Source organism: Suncus etruscus, chromosome 7 (genome assembly GCF_024139225.1).
Source record: "Suncus etruscus isolate mSunEtr1 chromosome 7, mSunEtr1.pri.cur, whole genome shotgun sequence".
Classification (NCBI taxonomy): domain Eukaryota; kingdom Metazoa; phylum Chordata; class Mammalia; order Eulipotyphla; family Soricidae; genus Suncus; species Suncus etruscus.
Window position 1 is genome coordinate 42,457,352 of NC_064854.1, and position 20,055 is coordinate 42,477,406.

The window sequence follows — 20,055 nt, forward strand, 5'->3', positions numbered from 1 at the left end:
GATTATACTTGATGTTTTGGGATACTATTTTAAATAGAATATATTCTCCTTTCTCTTTCTTTTCTAATTTAATTTTGTAAAAATGCAACCGATATTTGTGTATTAACTTTGAAATATGGTTACTTTGCTATATAATGGTTTCTAGGAGGGGGTTTTGTGTATTCTTTAGGACCTTCTATATATATTATATATATTTTTGCAAACAGTGATAATTTTACTTCTTTTCCATTTTGTATTCTCTTTCTTGCCTGATTATGGTAGCCAGGACTTCAATACTCTATAATATAAATGGACAACCTTGACTTGTGTCTGAACTCAGAGTAAATGCTTTCTGTTTTTCACCATTAAGAATTATTCTGGCTGCAGACTTGTTATAGATGGCCTTTACTATTTTGAGGAAAGTTCCCTCGATCTAGGCCTCTTTGTTGAGGTGTTTTTTAATCATGAATAAATTTTGTATTTTGCCAAAAGCTTTCTCTGTGTCAAATAATTTGATCGTTTGATAAAATGATTTTATCTTTCCTTTTATTAATTTGGTGTATTATGTTAATTGACTTGCATATGTTGAACCATTCTTGCATCCTTGAAATCAATCCTGCTTGATTGGGATATGATTTTTATATGTCGATTAATTCAGTTAGCTAAGATTTTGTTCAGGATTTTGGCGTCGATGTTCATTGGGGAGATTGATCTGAATTTTTTTCCTAGAACTGAATTTCTCTGCTCTTGGTATTAGTGTAATGCTGGTTTCATAGAAAATAATCCTATATCTTTGATATTTTGGAAGAGGTTAATAGTAAAGGTGGTTTGAAAAACTCATCATTAAACACATCCAGACCAAAACTTTTTGTTTTGGGTAAGATTCTTAATTACTGGTTCAATTTTCTTATTTCTGATTAGCCTATTTAGGCTATTTCTTGTTCAGCTTGAAATTTCTTGTTCAGTTGGGAGATTACATGATACTACTTCTAGGTTCCTCAGTTTAAGATCATAAGTTGTTCATAGTATAGTCATCGTTCATAGTATATAAATAACTCTCAGTATATCAGAAGGATTCACTGTGATTTCTTCCCTTTAATATCTGATCTGATTTATCTGAATATTTTATCTTTTTTTCACTATGAGTCTAGCCAAATGCTTAGCGTTTTTAGTCTTTCAAAGAACCAACTCTTGTTTTATTGATTCTTTGAATTGCTTCCTTTGTCTATGTTGTTGGTTTCTGCTCTCATTTTCACCATTTCCCTACTTTTCTGTGGTGCCCCTGCCTGCAGGGACACCAATTAAGATGTGGTTATTCTTTCTTAGAGGGAGATTGTGCAAACACAAAGACACAAAGACAGACATGGAGACAGACAGACAAAGACAGACACGGAGACAGACAAAAGTGGGAAAAGGATTCCAGCCAAATCCGAATCCAATTCCATTTATTGAAACTCAAGGCCCGGCTTATATACGTTTTGTGGGACCAATTCCATACATAAATATGTCAATAAGAGGTAGATATATTGAACAGGACAAATAACAGGACCCATTGGCAGGTGAGATAGAATGTGCAGAGACTGAGATCTGTCTCCATCAGGCCGGGGATGTACTGATAATGGAACCTATCTCCAGGAGGTGGAATGTACAGAGAAGGGGACCTTATAGATTAGACTTAGTTTCCCAGGACCAATGTCCTGTGCCTTCTTTGTTTCTGAAGAAGCCTTAGATCCTAAATGTTTACATTTAATTCTCAAGGCTGCCTGTTTTTAGCAAAGTTCTGTGCCTGTCACAAGGCCCTGCATTTCAGCTAAGTTTTCTGCCTGTTCGTAAGGGTGCCCTTCACTTTTCCTTTTAGTTTGTTTGCTGTTCCTTCTCAAGATTTTTGAGATATTGTAGCAGGTCAGCCCCTGAAGAGGTTGACTGATGGTGGGATGGAGAATGAGGCCCTTTTCTTCCAGCTCGGAGCACGCGTCTGCCACCCTGTCTAGCCCACGGTTCTGAGGTGAAACGGCGGGTAAACAGCTCGCAGACAATCAGGCTCGTGGAAATATTTGCTTTATTCGGATGGACAAAACTGAAATCCAAAGACTCAGATTCAGTTCCAGCCAGCCCAAAACCCCGGACTTCCACAGACCCTTGTTTTTATACTCCAGAGTCAGGTACCACCCAATGGTGGAATCAGATACCAACCAATGGTGGAAGCAGAATCAGGTCCTACCCTAGGGTGGGGGCAGAATGCCAGGTCACACCCTAGGGTAGGGCACAATCACCTAATCAGTTTAGGGTGAGCAACATAGTAATCCCCCAAAATATTTACATACACAACAAGATATGTGTTTAGGTTTTTGATTGGGTCTTTTTTTCTCTTTCTTAATGTAGGTCTACGATGCCATAAATTTCCCCCATAGTGTAACTTTGCTATATCTCACAGATTCTGACAGCTTATATATATATTCATTATCATTAGCTTCAAGGAATCTTTTTATTTTTTTTTTACCTCCTCTTTGATCCACTTGCTGTTTTGCGTTGTCTTTTTTTTTTTTTTTTTTTTTTTAAGCTTCCATGCGCTGAAAGTTTTCTACATCTTCTCTTTGTGGTTAATTTATACTTTCATGGCACCATGGTCTGTGAAGATACTTTGTGCAAATTCTGTATCTGTAAATTTATACATATTTGAGTTGTGTCCTAATTTGTGATCTATTCTGGATAACATTCTATTGCATTATAGAAGAATGTGTATTCTTGTTTGGGGGATGAAGAGTTCCATATAAGTCCAATAATCCTAGTTCTTTTAGTTCCTCATTTAGGGCTATTGTCTCTTTCCTGATATTCTGTCTCTGATCTAATGTTTACAGTGGAATGTTAAAGTCTCTCACTATTATAATGTTTCCACCAATGCTTTTGTTTAGGTTTGTTAGAAGCAGCTTCATAAACTTTTCTGGCCTTTATTTGGTGCATAAATGTTGATGTAGTATTTCTTGATCTATTGTTCTCTGAACCAATAAGTAGTGTCTATCACTGTCTCTAATTACATTCTTTATATTGAATAGTATTTGTTTTGATATAAGTTCTGATATAAGCCATTCCAGCAGGGTTTTCTTCCTACTGGCTTGTATGATTGTTTTCCATCCTTTCATTGTGATTCTGTATTTATCAACTTATATTAAGAGAGATTAATGATATATAACTGTGTTGTCATTTCTAGCTATTTTTGCAAGTCTTTTTTTTTTTCAGCAATTCTTGGGGGGGGGGATTGGCTTAGTGTCACAAATGATGCCAGTTCATCTTAAAAGATTTTTATCCCATCCTCAAGTATAAATTATAGCTTAGCAGGATAGTGGAATCTAAACTGGATTGATTTTTTTTTCTTTAGTACTTTGAATATGCTATTCTACTCTTTCCCCTTGTTTGTAAAATATCGTTTGGAAAGTCTGTTGCTACTCTTATGTTATTTTCCTTATATTGAGGGTATTTTTTTTCTCTTATTGCTGTAAGTAGTCTTGTCTTTGTTTTTGTTTTACCATTTTGATTATTATGTGTCTTGGTATTGTTTTGTTTGAGTTTATTTTATTTGGTACTCTTTGGGCCTCTTGAATCTCCAAAGATCAGGAAAATTTTTTCTGCTAGTCATTCTTCCTTTTTCTTTTTTTTGGGGGGGGAGGAGGACACACCTAGCTGCGCTCATGAATTACTCCTGGCAAGCTCGGGGACCATATGGAATGCCAGGGATCGAACTTGGGTCCTTCCTGGGTAGGTCGCATGCAAAGCAAATATCCTACCGCTGTGCATTTGCTCCAGCCCCATCTTCCTCTTTCTTTTTCCTCTCCTTCTGGTATCGATATGATTCAAAGATTACTCCACTTGCTATTTTCTATCACAAATCTTAAATCTCTTCTACTTGTTTCTCTCTCTTTCTCTCTCTCACTTCATTGTTGGTAGTGGCCAGTGTTTTTTCTTCACTGATACAGTCTCCTACATGTTGAATTTTGTTGTTACTGCTGGCTATTGTATTTTTCAACTTTTTCACTTCCATTTGTGTGAACTCTTTGATATCCTGAATAATTTCATCTTTCAGTTGGTTGGATTGTTCTTCCAAAGATTGGTTTATTTCTATAGCCATTCATGGAGCATTGCTTTTAAGTTTTTCATCAATGAAGCTTGAAGCTTTTTTTTTTTTTTTTTTTTTGAGCCTAGCTGATTTTCCAGGACTAGTATGTCTGCTAGACTATGTGAATTCCTTTGTTTCTTCATTGTTTTTAAAGATTTGTAGGTACTGTGATTTGGAATTCAGATTCCCAACTGTCAGAGGACAATTATATTTTAGTAAATTGTGACTCTGTAATCTATAAATCTAACAATGTCAGTGTCTTAATATACTATTTCAGTGTTTATACAAGTGAATAACTAATGCTACCGTTCGTATATAAAGAAATTATGGAGGCATTGTGGCAATATAGTAAAAATCAGAAACACTTGGAGTTAGTAGGGTGGAAGAAGCAAAGTTGTCATGCAGACAACCATGTAGCAACTATGCTATGAGTTTTTGGATTCGAGAGGTCAATGGTGTTGAGTTTTCCAGTGCAGGAGAACCAGGGAGAAGTAGAACATGGTATGAGGCAGTACAGGAGGGAATAATCCTAAGAACAGTCTGTTTTAAGGAATTTTTTGTTTCAGATGCACAAAACCACTGAAATTCTTAGGTAAAATGTATTTATTGAAAAATTTAAGTACCATGCTTTACCAATCTTTTCTAGATTTTCTCCTATTTTTAGTATTTATCTTTCTTCTTTTTTTTTTCTTTTCAGTTTACATCATGAAAAGAAACCCCTTATATTTTAATTGTTGTTGTTTTTACTTGGTGGCAAGTTTTGTGAAGGTGTTTAAACCATATCAAGAAGTGCTCAGGGTTTTCAATGCTTAGCACTCCTGGAAGTGCTTGGAGATCATTATGTGGTACCAGGATTGAATCAGAATTGAATCAAATACAGATATAAGACACAAATACAAATATAAGCCAAACACCTTAACCTCTGTATTATCTCTTCAGTCTCAGAAATTTCTTTATTTTATGGTTCCAATATAAAATTAACTTGTCAATGATTTTTAGTGACCCTGACTTTTTTCATTATCCTCTAACTGGATATTTTTTTCATTCAATTTTACAAAAGAATAGAACTGTCTCTGTTTGGTTCAGGATGCCACCCTCTCCAAAGCTGGGTAATGTATAGAATATAAATGCTAAAGCAGGATGATAGCAAAGAATAAATAAATGGTGTGTTTAGTACAGAGTTCAATATAGAATGCTAATATGAGTAAAGCAAAATAGCTTAGGAAAACTTTACATGAAAGCCAAATTAAAAAAGCATTAGAAGTTCATAAAATGACCTCCAAATGAAACTATTATTTTAGTGATTTTGACAGAAATAGTAGCATATTGATTCAATTAATTTTTACTCTTATTTTTCTGACTAACTTTGTAAAATATTTTATTTTACAGATAATGAGTATCCTGAGCATTATTGGTCATTCAATGAGTTTAGTTAATGTCTACAGCCAGAGGTTTTTAAAATATTGTGCCATGACATCAAAGGCCAAACTTATGAGTATGAAATTATTAGAGATGGAAGAATTAACTCCAATACAGTTTAAAACTATATTAGAAAAATCCAGAATCTATCTTAAACAGGTTATTACTATGGCCATTGAGAAACGTGTTGGCATTTTCAACGTTCTAAGTTTTGAATATCAGTCAGAATGTTTGCCATATATTGACGATATCATAACTACTAGCAATAACCTCTTGTTATCTACAATTAAAAACAAGAATGTAAATACTTTGAATGTAAGTATTATAAAAATTCCGTGACAATATTTAAATGAATAGATTATACTTCAAAATATGTATTTAATAGAAGCATAATACCTATTCCAGTATGTATTAAATTTGTCATTGATCAAAGGTGTTACCTTCTCAAAACTTTTTCTAACAATAATAATAATAACCTAAAATTCTATTCTACATATTTTTGCCTCTTTTCCTGTGAGAATCACTATAATATTTCAAGCATGGAATTTATTTCTTATAAAATAAAATTTTATAAGAACTTTCTCTAGCTGCAATGTAAGACTAATTCAAAGTGCAACAAGACAGAATGAAAGCTAGGAGACAAGTAATGTAGTTTAAGCCAAATAATAAGAGTGTGAGAGATTTTTCTGATTTTGAGACATAATTTGGAAACAAAGACAAGAGGATTTAGTCATTGATTGAATATATAGAATAAATGAATATATAGTCATTAGATTTTTGATTAAGCAACAAGGTGGACAGTGATGCATTTCACAGAGGATGTAATATAGCACTGGTTAAATTCAAGTATAGATATACATGTTTATATATTAGGAGAAAAAACTAAACTATGAATACAACAGATCAGCATACAGAGTGGTCATGGAAATTATGTTACAAAGAGTTTCAGAGTGGGCATAATGTGTCTATTAGGTGACAGGTACTGCGTGCTATCTATAATAGGTATACCTTAACCTTAGACTCTTAGCAATTATAGATTATAAGATTTAATTCTCAGAAAATATTAGCCAAATAAAAGAAAGAAACCATCAGTGTTCTTTATACACATGCAAAGAGTTTGTCATAGGAAGAAAGAGGTCATGAACTTTAGTAATCCAAGACTGGTGATATAGACATGGGATCAGACTTCTTTTCTTCAACTCTGCTCCTGCTTAATAAGTAATCCTAGAATGTTCACATTTTAGTCAAAAACAAGGAAATAATAAGCAATGTGGTAAGCCTTACTTCTTGCTTTGAGTCACTATACCATCTGTGCCTGTAAAGGGTCCTACTTGCCAGAGACATCCACTTCAAGCTCTAAATATCAAGTATAAAGTTCAAATCATCCAACATACAGTGTCTATGGCCACCTCCACACTTCTTTAAATAGATTGTTTTATTTATTTTGGTTTTGATTTTTGGGTCACACCTGGTGGTACTAATTTATTCCTGGCTCTGTACTCAGGGATCATTTCTTGTGGGAATTATAAAACTATATGAGGTGCTATAGATCAAAAGTGGGTTGACCGCATGCAAGGCAAATGACTTGGTATCTTGCTGTACCTTGGTACCCAATATACCATTTCTTAGTTGTGTTATAAGGGGCTTAAGAACATTGTTATTTTTATTTGGCTGCATACTGAACCCTGACTGAGACATATGACAAGATAAAATATTTAAAATATTTCTTTGTAAATAATAAGCCAAATTATTAGAAAATAAGGTTTATCTTTATTTACTTGAAATTGAAATTTTTGCCAAAGTTGAAGTCCAAAGAGACTTAAACCAACACACACACACACACACACACACACACACACACACACACACACACGTCACCCTGAAAAATGACCAATATGTTGCTTACAATGAGCTGTTTTCACCAACAGTGATAATAGTAGAACACAAATTCTATGAACAAGTTGGCTTTTGACAAATTTTTCTCTCAGTTTTCCCTTCCCAACTCATTGACTATTATAGAAATAAAAATTTTACCTTCCAAGGGTTACAATATTTATGGGAAGTATAAAAGAAACCAGCTTACTTAGAGCAGTCTTCTTCCTCATGAAAATAAAGTGGCAAAGTAGTGTTGTTTCTTCATAGTTTTCAAATATTTTGAAAGAAAAAATGGGCCCAGAGAAGACAGTACAGGGATTAAGTAGCCTTTCTTGCACATTTATGGCTTTAGTTTGAACCCTGGCATCACATGGTCCTTTGTGCGTTACAGAGAATAACCCCCCAGTACAGATCTAGGAATATCTCTGAATATCTTCAAGTGTGACGCAAAATACAAACAAGTAAACAAAAACAAAGAACTTTCAACCTTCTCTTTAAAGGAGACAAACTTTTTGATGCTGCTAGAAATTTCCTATTTCTAATCATATGATATCCTCTCAAGGGCAAAACATTCTCGTCTTAAGCTTCTGCATAAAAGATAAAGGATATAGGGGCCGGAGTGGTGGCGAAAGTGGTAGGGTGTCTGCCTTGCACTTGCTAGCCGAAGATGGACCATGGTTCGATCCCCCAGCATCCCATTTGGTTCCCCAAGCCAGGAGAAATTTCTGAGCGCATAGCCAGGAGTAACCCCTGAGTGTCACCAGGTGTGCCCCCCCCCAAAAAAAAATAAAAAGAAAAAAAAAGAATATAGAATATGCTCATACACAATCTAAAGTGACGGGAAAGAATCAGGACACATTTAGTATAATCAAATATAGCATTCTACAAGACAACATGGTGAAAGAAATTCTTAGAATGATCTAGAGCAAATACAAATCTTTCTGGACATAAATGATTCCCTTCTGGGGATAAAAAGTAAAATCTTAGCTACTCAATTTTGTAACCTCTGTCACATAATTCTCTGGGGTCTATATCCCTTTTATCTTTTGTGACCCTTAGTTATAGTCCCTAAGAATTATGATCTAGCTGATTATTCTTTATGAATATTTGAGTTTTGTGCTTGCAAAACTCCAAATAAATATAACAATATACTTATGTTGTTATACCTCTGGATATGAGTTTGGAGAGATGTGGGCATGATTCAGGAATGTCAAAATAAGTAGGCTTGGTTTTCTTTGGCTGTAGAATCATATTTTTATTTGTTTGTAATAAATTCCATACTTAAATGTAGATAAAATTTTTAAACCTGATTTTTTTTTAACTTTTAGCTTTTGCATCTCTACTTAACACTTTGTGCTCTCAAAGTTATTTTTGAAAGTTATTTGAAACATGGACTTAAGAGAGAGAAAAAGTTACATCCCTAAATAGTCTTTAGAACTGAGCTCTCTTCCAATCCTGTTGTCCTACTCTTAAGTGAAGGTGCTTGATTAAATCAGAAGGTTTAATCTTAAGGTTACCACTTTAATTTGGGGTGCAGAAATGGCCATTTCAACTCTGCAAGATTTTTACAGAATTCTCAAGTAAACTTCAAGACAGAAAATAACTTTCTTTTTCCTTTCCTTTTCTTTTTCCACCATTCCTCCTGAAAAAGACCAAAGGAGGGGCCGGGCGGTGGCGCTAGAGGTAAGGTGCCTGCCTTGCCTGCGCTAGCCTAGGACGGACCTCGGTTCGATCCCCCGGCGTCCCATATGGTCCCCCAAGCCAGGAGCGACTTCTGAGCGCATAGCCAGGAGTAACCCCTGAGCGTCACCGGGTGTGGCCCAAAAAACAAAAAAAAAAAAAAAAAAAAAAAGAAAAAGACCAAAGGACACTTGGGAAAGATAGATAAATAAAATAACTTAAAATTATTAAAAACTTTAAAATTATTAATAACTTTAAAATAACAAAATTAGTAAGAACTAATTTTAAGGGACCATGATATGGTTTCATGCACACATCACACCTCCCACTAGATTTTTTGCTTTCCTCCACCAGTATCTCAGTATCTCCCCATCAACAACACTTCCCGAACCCAGTCAATATAAATTCAGTTCTTGAAACAATTCGTTGTTTCAAAGGATTAGAGAGAATTTTCTTATGCAAAATAAATTTCTCTACGGATATTCTCTAGCATAAGAGTGTATCTCTTAAAAGAGTTCACAGGATGCAATAAAAAGAACTCAGAATAAGATACTAATTATTTTTCCTAATTATTTCTCCTATTATTACTCCTGTAGTATTCATTAGTACAGTTTTAAACAAGAATATCTACTTTGGGGCCAGAGAGATAGCACAGCAGTAGGGCATTCCAGGACAGATGGTGGTTAGAATCCTGGCATCCTGGCATTCCATATGGTCCGTCCTCCCCCTCCTCCATGCCTACCAGGAGCGATGTCTGAGCCCAGAGCCAGGAGTAACCCCTGAGCGCCGCTGAATGTGACCCCCCCTTCAAAAAAAAAAAAAGAATATCTACTTCATCATATTCTAGTATCTATTCTTACATGAGAAAAAATGAGATATTTAGGATGATATTATTTGATATGTGTCTTTCCTTCAAAATGAGATGCTGAGTGCATCAACTCCCTTCCCCACCTTCTACCAATTCTTATCACATTTCGGAGATACTATTTTAATTCTAAATTATTAATAAAATAGCAGTCTATCCTATTCTCTGCTGCTGTTAAGAATTTTTTGCTACACAGAATTAATTTATTTTTTAGAATAATTTCTTTATTTAAGCAACATGGTTAAAAACATGTATGTAATTGGCTTTCACCCATAAAATGCGCATACCCCTTCACCAGTGCAACTTTCCTGCCACCATTGTCCACCATTTCCTTTCTGCCCCCCCACCCCCTGCCTGACTTGTATTTCTATCATTGTCATGGTAATTGTAGTGTAGTAGTCATTTCTCTAACTGCACTTACCAGACTTTGTGAAAGGCTTCTTATCACAAAAACTGCCTAGAGGTAGTTTTTAGATTCCAAGTACTGGATGGGGAAAATATGACTGGAGGTCACTGTCTACAGTTTGCATGTTGGAGGCCCAAAGTGTGTTTGGGTGAACCACAGGAATTTACATAAGGTTTCTGCTTATGCACAGTATGGAAGTAGATAAAATGGACTCAAAATCTAACCACTGTGAATGGTACCTTAAAGGTTGATTTATTTATGAGCTCTTGAATATTTTATGAAAGATTTGCATACAAAAGTCAAAACTTAATTTTACTGTATAGTTTAAGTAGATGGATCTGAATCCATCCCCAAGATCCAGGCTCTCCAGGCTCCCTGAAAAATCCTAATCCAGATGACAATGGACAATATCCAAATGATATTTGCCCTGTTCCTGAAACATCTGCCTGCTTCCAGTGGACAATGGCCTGTCCTTGTCCCTACATGGTTCTCTGTTTGGCATATGCACTTCTGGTCTGAAATTTGCATCTGGAACCCAACAACTTTTGGGGGCCTTTGGTTTTTCTTGTTGTCTTCATAGCCTTGTACACATGGGTGAAACCGTTTGTCCCACTGATTCTGGACATAGATAAGGAAAGTAAAGAGGAATTGCCTAGCCCGGGTCTTCATTATTTCTTTCTCACATTCCCATATATCCCATTACCTATTTTAATTGAATATCCTTTCAATGAGTGAAATTTTAAATGACCAATTACATTTACTAATTTACTTAGTGGTCCTGCTTCCACCATAGTGAGAAGATACATAGAAAGAACAAAGTAAAGAAGTACTCTTACAATAGTAACATTCAATGTACAGTTCACAATTTGGTTTAACCCTTCATGTTGCTTTTTTTTTTTTTTAAACCATACCTAGCAATCCTCAGGCTACTCTTGTCTCTGAACTCAAGAATCACTCCTGGCGATTCTCAGGGGTTAAACTCAGATTGTTTGCATGCAAGGCAAGCACCTTACCCATTATACTATGTCTCCAGTCCCAAACTTCTTTATTTCTTAGAAATGACTTAATTCAGTACTTCTTATGTTTAAATTATATTTATTGATGCATAAGATACATTCATATTCCTCCTCTTAATCACAGAAAGAATTGGATCCTGTCAATATTCTGGTATTTAAAACAATCTTTAATGTCTATATTATTTGTTCTGAAATGTGCTATGCAAATCAGTGATAATTATTAAAAGTAGTTTTTTAAATAGTAAAATGATGATAGACTGCTAACTAACATGTTGATAATTTCAGGTTGTAGATTCATTATTGGGAAAGTTGATGCATGACCCCATTGAAACAGAAGAATTTGCAGAACATTTTACTTTTTTGGATAAAATGCCCCACACAATATCTAAATTAGAAAAAGAGTACTTACTAATTTCGGAACTGAATTCTATTGTAACGTATTACCAGATTCCTACATCAGAAGAACAAAATGTTTACAGTAAAGTCCTTCTTACCAAGTTTAGTGAACTGAAAACTACCTCAAAGATCATGGAAGCGAAGAAAGATGACACCATCTTGAAATTCAGAGAAAATTTGGAAGAATGTATGGTTAAGCTACAGACTGAAGTTTGTGAGTTAAAGGACAAAGTAAGTTTATTTTGTTTTCTTTGTTTATTTTTTTCTTCACTGAAAAGTACCTTGCTCTTAGTCTCAGGTTTAAAAGATGGGCTTTTACTTCCTATGCAGTCTTAGGTAAGTAATTTTACCCATGAAATTTTAACTAAGAATAGAGTAATAATTATTTTTATTTATAAACTTGAATGAAACTAAAAAGGTCATTATTTTCACTAACCAATCATTGAATTTAGTATTTTCTGTTATACAGCCATCAGCATCAAAAATGTTGACTATTTCCATTAATTTCATCTATATCAAGGAGTCTTCAAAAAAGGGGGAGGTAAAAAAAACACTGAAATCTCTGAGCCTTAATCTAGGACAACAAACAGTAATGATAGTTAAAAATTAAGTCAGTATGCAATGCAAAATAAATCAACACTTAAGTCATAGTGTCAGGAGCTATGCTAGCTGCGCTGCATATTTATCTGCATGTGTGGGGAAAGAAACACAAAAATTCTGATACCCTAATAGTTAAAGAAGTAAATTATTTAAAAATCACACAATAGTGATTGCTAAAAAGCTCATAGCTTATATCCAAACATTCACCTATAGTGTTTCATACAAGATAGTGAAGACAAAAAAACAAAAGGTAATGTGACAGTTTTTGATCCAAATATTCAGTCTCTAAAATACTGTTAGAAACGCATAGATACATCCTTCCCTGCTCTGAAACACTGAAACCTTTCAGCCTGTCACCTTTTCTGTCCTGTCATATGCCACACCTAGGCCAGGAATTGGCCCTGTCTCACATGTGTCTATCCTCTAAACCTGAAACCATGCAATGTTAAAGAGTTAGTATACACATCTCTTATATTGGGGCAGGTGGGAATGTGTTAGTCCTTTTTCTCAGACAGTATACAGCCATAACTCTGTTAACTTATTAAAGTAACTAGTTGGCAATTTTCTGGGCATGCTGAAATAACCAAATGTGGTAAGGAAAATAACATGAATAGCAGATATATTGCTAGTAGCAATCTGTTATATACAACTCAACAGGAAGTTCTCAAGTAACTATGAATCTAAACATCCACCATTAACACTGCAAAACTTAAATAACAGGGGTGGGAACAATGGGTAGGGTTCAGTAGTGGGTACAGTGGGTAGGGTGGTTGCCTTGTACAAGGTCAACCCAGTTTTAGTACCAGCATCCTTGCCCACCTGGAGTGATTCCTCAACACAGAGCCAGGAGTAATCATAAGCACCAACAAGTATGCACACACACACACCCCCAAATAGAAGAACAATGAGGAAACAAAGCTAAAGAAGCAGATGGGGACAAAAACCTAGACAAGTTGCAAACTCATCAAAATGCTTGAGTCTGTTCAATGAGCACCTAGAAATCAATACTCGTTGCACTGGCAACAGAAATTAAGGGGCCAGAGGAGGTGGCGAAAGTGGTAAGGCATCTGCCTTGCCTACGCTAGCCTAGGACGGACCTCAGTTTGATCCCCCGGCATCCCATATAATCTCCCAAGCCAGGAGCAATTTCTGAGTGCATAGCCAGGAGTAACCCCTGAGTGTCACCGGGTATGGCCCCCCAAAGAACAAACAAACAAGCAAAAACAAAAAAAAAATAAATTAAGGAAATACTCACCAGAGAACGTAAACAATCAATAAATAGAAATTCAACCAACTTAAAGAATAACTTCATCAGAGGATGAAAGATTCAATGCAAATAAAATTAAAGGAGCTAAAGTACATATTAGCAAACTATAGTAGCAGAATCTCACAGGGGAAAACCACATAGGGAAACTTGAAGACAAAATACAAGGTAGGATAGATAAAGAAGTGAAAAAAGAGAATAGGAAAAAAATGTAAGGTACTTAAACTGACAAGAAGAATAATCTCTAAATTGTAGGACAACTAGAAGGTAAGGAAAAAGAAAAACAAAGTAGAAAGAGTGGTGGGAAAGAATATACCTAAGAACTTCCCAAATTTCTGGAGGGAAGCAGCTGCACAAATTCAAGAAGCCTAAAATGTGCCAAACAAAATAGATTCAGAACAACACCAAGAAACAGTAATCAAAATGGAGAAAACCAAAGAGGGAAACAAACCTCTCAGTAAGAAAGAATAAAAGCCTTAAGTATAAGTGAACTGACACAAAAAATCACAGCAAATTTACCATCTAAAACAGGTGAGAAAAGAGTGAAACAAAATATTTAAATTACTGAATAAAATTCAGTAGATAGGTAGATTTTAATCTAGAATCTTCCAGTAGATTCTAGTAAAATCTCCTACTCTGCAAAAAAAATTCGTTAAATGGGAGAGAGGGATAAAAATATTTTCAGGCAAAAAGATCTGGTGGCATTTGTTATAATCAAACCACACCTGAATGAACTACCTAAAGGCTATTATATAAACTAGACAGAGTATTGTAAAAACAGCAACCATCTGCAGTAAAATGGCAACATAGCATTTTAAAATCAATTAACAGTCCTGAATATCAATGAACTAAGCTCTTATATCAAAGGCACTGAGCAGTGGGATGGATCAGGAAAAAAATCCATCCATCTGCTGCTTACAGGAAATAATGTACTAAAAATCAGTGAAATTAACCCTTTTTTTGTGCCTATTAAGAAGGCAGGCTTGGGGGAGGGTAGGTAATAGGTGCTAATGGTGGAGGGAATGTTATTCTGGTAATGGGATTAGAGTTCAAATGTGTAATGCCAGAAACAACTGTATTATGGGCAACTTTTTAAACCATGGTGTTTAAATAAAGTAATAAAATGTCTTACATGTGATCAGTGTTAGCAACTGTTCAAGATTTATATATGGACTTTCAAAGTAAAGTAAACTGTTATTTATTACAATATATCAGGTAATGAAGGTACATTAAAATTATAATGTATAGGAACCAGAGAGCTAACATAGTGAGTGAGGTTCTTGCCTTAAACAGGGCCAAGCCAGGATCCATCACCAGTACATTCTATGGTGCCCTGCGGACCACCATAAATGATCCTTGAACACAGATCCAGGCAGAGGAGGGGGTAGCCCAAATGCATATGAATATGTTGATATATACAGAGATAGTAACAAGAGAGATTATCTAAAGGGAATAGTAATTAAATTAAACACCATAAAGACAAGTAACTATAACAGACAAATTTTCATATGATGCATGTCAACCACATTTGTTAAAATTCTTATTCTATATTGAAATGTCAAACTAGGTCTCAGTTATGAATATTATGATTGATTGGAATATCTTCCTATTTTTTTTTAAGATAAAAACTCCTGTTCTCTTACAAGCCAGTACTCCAGCATCAACAGCAATGGCCATTATCCAGTCCTTTTCACAGGAAGCTTCCAGTCTAGCTAACCAAACTCAAAAATATGCAAGCTATCAGGATCGTTTTAATGATTCCCAGTATCACGTCCGTCCCTTTAAGATAGAGGAGATTACACAAACAATGCTTTCAGAGATCTATGACATTGAATATGACTTAGCCTTAAGGAAATTATTATGGGATGCTCAAGACGAATGGAGAGTCCTCTTTCAAGAATGGAGGAATAGTGTTCTTCACAGTGTTGATATAGACACAATACAGAAACATGTTTCAAAATGGAAGCACATTGTCTTTGTGTTAGAAAAAGGTAAAAGTGTATGGTTTTCTACCTCGGATCAAATGCAAAATGATTTCTGGTCTAATAAGATTACTGTATCTGGCCTTGTTTCTTAACCCCATTTTAGGAGTTGACCATAATGCCTTGAGAAACAAAAAATCTAGTGTAAGAAATATTTTCTGAAGTAAGAGGGAAATCAGAATTTTAAAAATTTTTAAATTTTTTTTTATTTTTAAGTATAACAATTTTTACATTTTTTGGTTTTTGAGTCACAAATATTGATGCTCAGGGTTTATTAGTGTCTCTATACTCAGGGATCACTTCTGGAAGATTTTAGGGACTCCAATAGGACATCAAAGATTGAACTCAGGAAGATGATGTACAAGGCAAGTACCCTGCTTGCTGCACTATCACTCCAACTCTAAATATAACAATTTTGGTATCCTTTAAAAGTTGGTTCCAATAGATTAACCCCAGACACTTCCCTATAATTTTGGATTTTTTTTTGTAGAATCACATACTTTGCCAGAAAGGGCCTATGTTCATTTCTTTACTCAAATCCTCAAAATTTGGGGCAGGGCAGGAGGAGCTGCACCCATGATGTGCTCAGGAAATCCTGGGGACCCTCCCCATAAGTTGATCTGGTTATGTGGGCCTGAAAGTCCAGTGGTACGTCCCCAGGAAGAAGTGCTATTGGGGCCTAGAAATATTGGGGTCTCCAGAGCCACTCCAGAAGTGCTTGCATGCTAGGGAGACAAAGACTGCCAGGGCCCAGTTTCCAAACTGCAGGCCTAGCAATTGCCAGGGAAGTGCTCCAGCCATGTGATTATCTCTCTTTGGCTCCCTTTTTTATTTTAATCCTTTATACTTCAGTTAAACAGCTATATAGCTATAATTTTTTAATTAAAAAAAAAGACTCACTTCATTTGGTTTAATTTTTATTAGTTCATTATTGATGTGGGGAACATACACAGAAGTGAACAGACCCTGTGTTAAAGGTACATTTGTGAGGGTAGGATGCAAAAGGGGGCACATGCTACCAGGGATAGAACTTAGACCCTTCACATGCAAAGCATGTTCTCAACCACTTGGTTCCCAGCCCACCAAGTATATTTGAATTTTACAAGAGGGACCAAAAAGATAGTACTGTGAGTAAGATTGTTGCCTTACATGCAGCTGATACCAAATTTATTCCCAGAACCACATATAGTCACAAGCACTGTCATAGTAAACCCTGAGTGAAGTCATGGAGGAGTCCTGAGCACAGCTGAGTATGGCTCTAAACCAAACCAAGGTCAAACAAAATAAATAAATAAATAATTCAAGAAATGTAACAATATCACAAAAAGTTTACATAAAGGAAACAATGGAGCAAATTGTCACAGTCCTTTATAATAATCTTACTTAACAAACTTAACATAAAAATCATTCGGTGCATTAATTTCTCAATTTTTGATCATAGTGTTTCTATTTTATCATGTATCAATACAGATAAAGTAACAAGTTGACGTTTAATTTGAAAAAAAATCTTATTCTTTGCCAAAATACAAACTTGCAAAATTTGATTATTTTGTATTATGTAATCAGTTATTGAAGAACAGCCTAATTATTCAGTACATATCAGATATTCAAGGATATTAAAGTACTTTACAATTCTCCATACTCCCCAACTTGAATGATTTTTCTTCCTCAACTCTGTACTTAACTAAATAAAAATGTGCCAAATATTGAATGAACCTATAGTTGTTTAGATTTTGTGTACTCTAAAAAAAAAGAAAAAGATTTTGTATACTCTGTCTGTGCTCTTGATCAATGCCAGAGGACAAATGCTAATCTATAACAAAGTTTTTATTTTTATATTTTATATTTCAGTATATGTTTACTATACTTTTGTTTTGAAATTATTTATGAAATTATAGTTACGAATTATCCATTGGTATCATTTCTTACTGAGAAGAATGTAAAAGTCTCACACCTCTAGAAAGTGTAAATAGAAGTCTGTATAGTTGTGTATTTATTTGTCTATAAACCTATCTCACAATGAAGATCCACAATACTCTGGGGGTATCGGCTTATGCCTAATATCAAATTTTCCAAGATAACTTATTCCTGATGGTCTTGGTTTTTAATTACCCATCCTGAATAACTATTTTTCTTTATTTTAATCAATTATTCTATAGTTAATGTTACAATAATTTTAATTCAGGCTAATAATGAATGAACTTCTATTATATTAAATAGTAAAAGTGTTGACAACTATGTCATGAGATATGTCAAAAGCCCATTGTCTTTGTACAGGTTTACCTAGAAACAACATGGTAATACATCTGAAGCAGTCAGTGATGGAGCTTAAACAAGAGCTGCCTATTATCATAGCCCTGGAAAACCCCTATCTCATGCCAAGGCATTGGGAACGACTTCAAATGATTACTGGAAAGGCAGTTAAATTTGATAAAAATTGCACAATAGAGAATCTTGTAGAACTCAAGGTAAATAAAAGCAATTTTAAAAAAAATGAGGGCCTACGAGATAATATACAGGTAAGGTGATGGCTTTGCACACAGTTTATATAGGCTCTATCTAGTCCAGTACCCCATGTGCTCCCTTAAACCCTTCCAGGAGTGACCCCTGAACAAAGAGACAGGAGTAAACTTTGAGCACTGCTGGGTAGTCGACTGCCCAAAGACCACACAAAAAATTAATAACTGAAAAGATGAAATACCAAAGGAACTAATTTAAGAGGCAAGTAAATCTATAAGGAATACAACTAGATGAGAAATTTTATAGGATATCTGAAAATAGATGATAAACGAATAAATTCTATAGTAAATTAGTATTATCTATTGGTAAGAAGCTACATAATGGTTCATTATGCTATCATTACCAAGGCGATTGACAAATTGTACTATTGACTTTCTTGTATAATAAATGAAATTAATGTTTTATCATTTGTCCATATGTCACTTTCAGGAAATGCATTTTTGGACATATAAAAGTCAAAAGTAGGTCAATTTACTTTCTTTAAAAGGTTTATTACCACACTAGTAGTAGTGGTAATAAACCTTTTAAAGAAAGTAAATTGTGCTCCAAAACATATTTAGTCTTGCTAACAAGTGTTAATTCAATAAGAAAAAATTAAGTAAAAATGTAGTATTTTGACCTTTTTACTTAAACAATTGTCCTACTTTTGACTCATTCATTCTTGGGCACCTAAATTGAATCTACATCTTAGGTATTGTAAATAGTTCTCCAACCAGCATAGATGTGCATATGTCTTTTCAGATTATCAGTTCCATTTTCTTGACATAGAAACCTAGGAGTGGAGTAAAATTTAGGAGTGGAGTTGCTATACTGTTTTCACAGAGGCTGTACCAACAATGTGTGAGGATTCCTTTTTCTCCATATACCATCCTCCTTCCCAACCCTACTACTAGCCCATTATTTATGATGTTTTTAATCTAGGTCATTTTCACAGGAGTGAGGTGACATCTCATTGTGCTTTTAAATTGTGTTTCCCTTACTTGGTGGTGAAGAACAGTTTTTCATGTGCTGTGGTCCTCTCTTTGTCTTTTGGGAGAAGTGTACACTCAGCGTTATTTCCCATTTTTGATGGGGTTGTTTGCTTCTCTTTTGTTTTTCTGGTTTTGTTTTGTTTTGTTTTATTTTGTTTTGGGGCCACACCTGGTGACACTCAGGGGTCACTCCTGGCTATGTTCTCAGAAATCACCCCTGGGTTGGGGGACCATATGGAATGCCAGAGGATGGAACCGAGGTCCTTTCTAGGTTAGCACTTGCAAGGCAAAAGCCCTACTGCTTTCACCAACGCTCCAGCCCCTGTTTGCTTTTCTTTTGTAAGTTTTATTTATCGTGCAAAGTAAACCTTTGTCAGATGAAAAATATATGAACTTATTTCTCATTCAATAGAATATTGTCTACTTTAAAGATAGTTTCTTTTACTGTACAGAAGTTTTTTAATTTTATATAATTCCACTATTTAGTTTTTGCTTTTTTCCCTGTTGCCTTGTACTTGAATCCCCCAAGATATCAAGTGTTTTTCTCATGCAAATACATTAAAAGAATCTTAGGACTACTGATATTTGGTAGTCAACAATCCTTTGATTTACCATTTAGTATTTTTATTTAAAAAATATTTTCATAATTTTCTATGCTTTATTTTCTTAACTAGATACAATGAACTTTATTAAATCTTCATTTTTCCATGGTTGACAGTATGTAATATAATCAATAATAATATTTTGTATCCATGATTTTCTACATTTAGTAGAAATGTTGAACAATTTGGCCAAGTCTGCATAAGAAATGGGATACAAACTTAAAAAAATTTTAATATGACTTTTAAATGATAGAATTGATTTTTAAATTAGGGTATTTTAAAAGGCCAGGGAAATAGCTGAAAGGTCAGAAACATGTCTTGTATGTGCAAACACCTGAGTTTGATCTTTAGCCCTGAATGATCTCCTGA

At 34.8% G+C, this 20,055-nt stretch overlaps 1 protein-coding gene across 1 annotated transcript in view; it reads left to right on the forward strand.

Annotated features, from left to right (window-relative positions):
• DNAH14 (dynein axonemal heavy chain 14) overlaps window positions 1-20,055 on the forward strand; it is a 367,193-nt gene that overhangs the window by 64,736 nt on the left and 282,402 nt on the right. Inside the window, exons 15-18 of the mRNA XM_049777552.1 lie at window positions 5,480-5,824; window positions 11,637-11,978; window positions 15,233-15,602; window positions 17,871-18,061. Of these exons, the coding sequence (XP_049633509.1) occupies window positions 5,480-5,824; window positions 11,637-11,978; window positions 15,233-15,602; window positions 17,871-18,061 (1,248 nt within the window). The remainder of the gene's footprint in view (window positions 1-5,479; window positions 5,825-11,636; window positions 11,979-15,232; window positions 15,603-17,870; window positions 18,062-20,055) is intronic.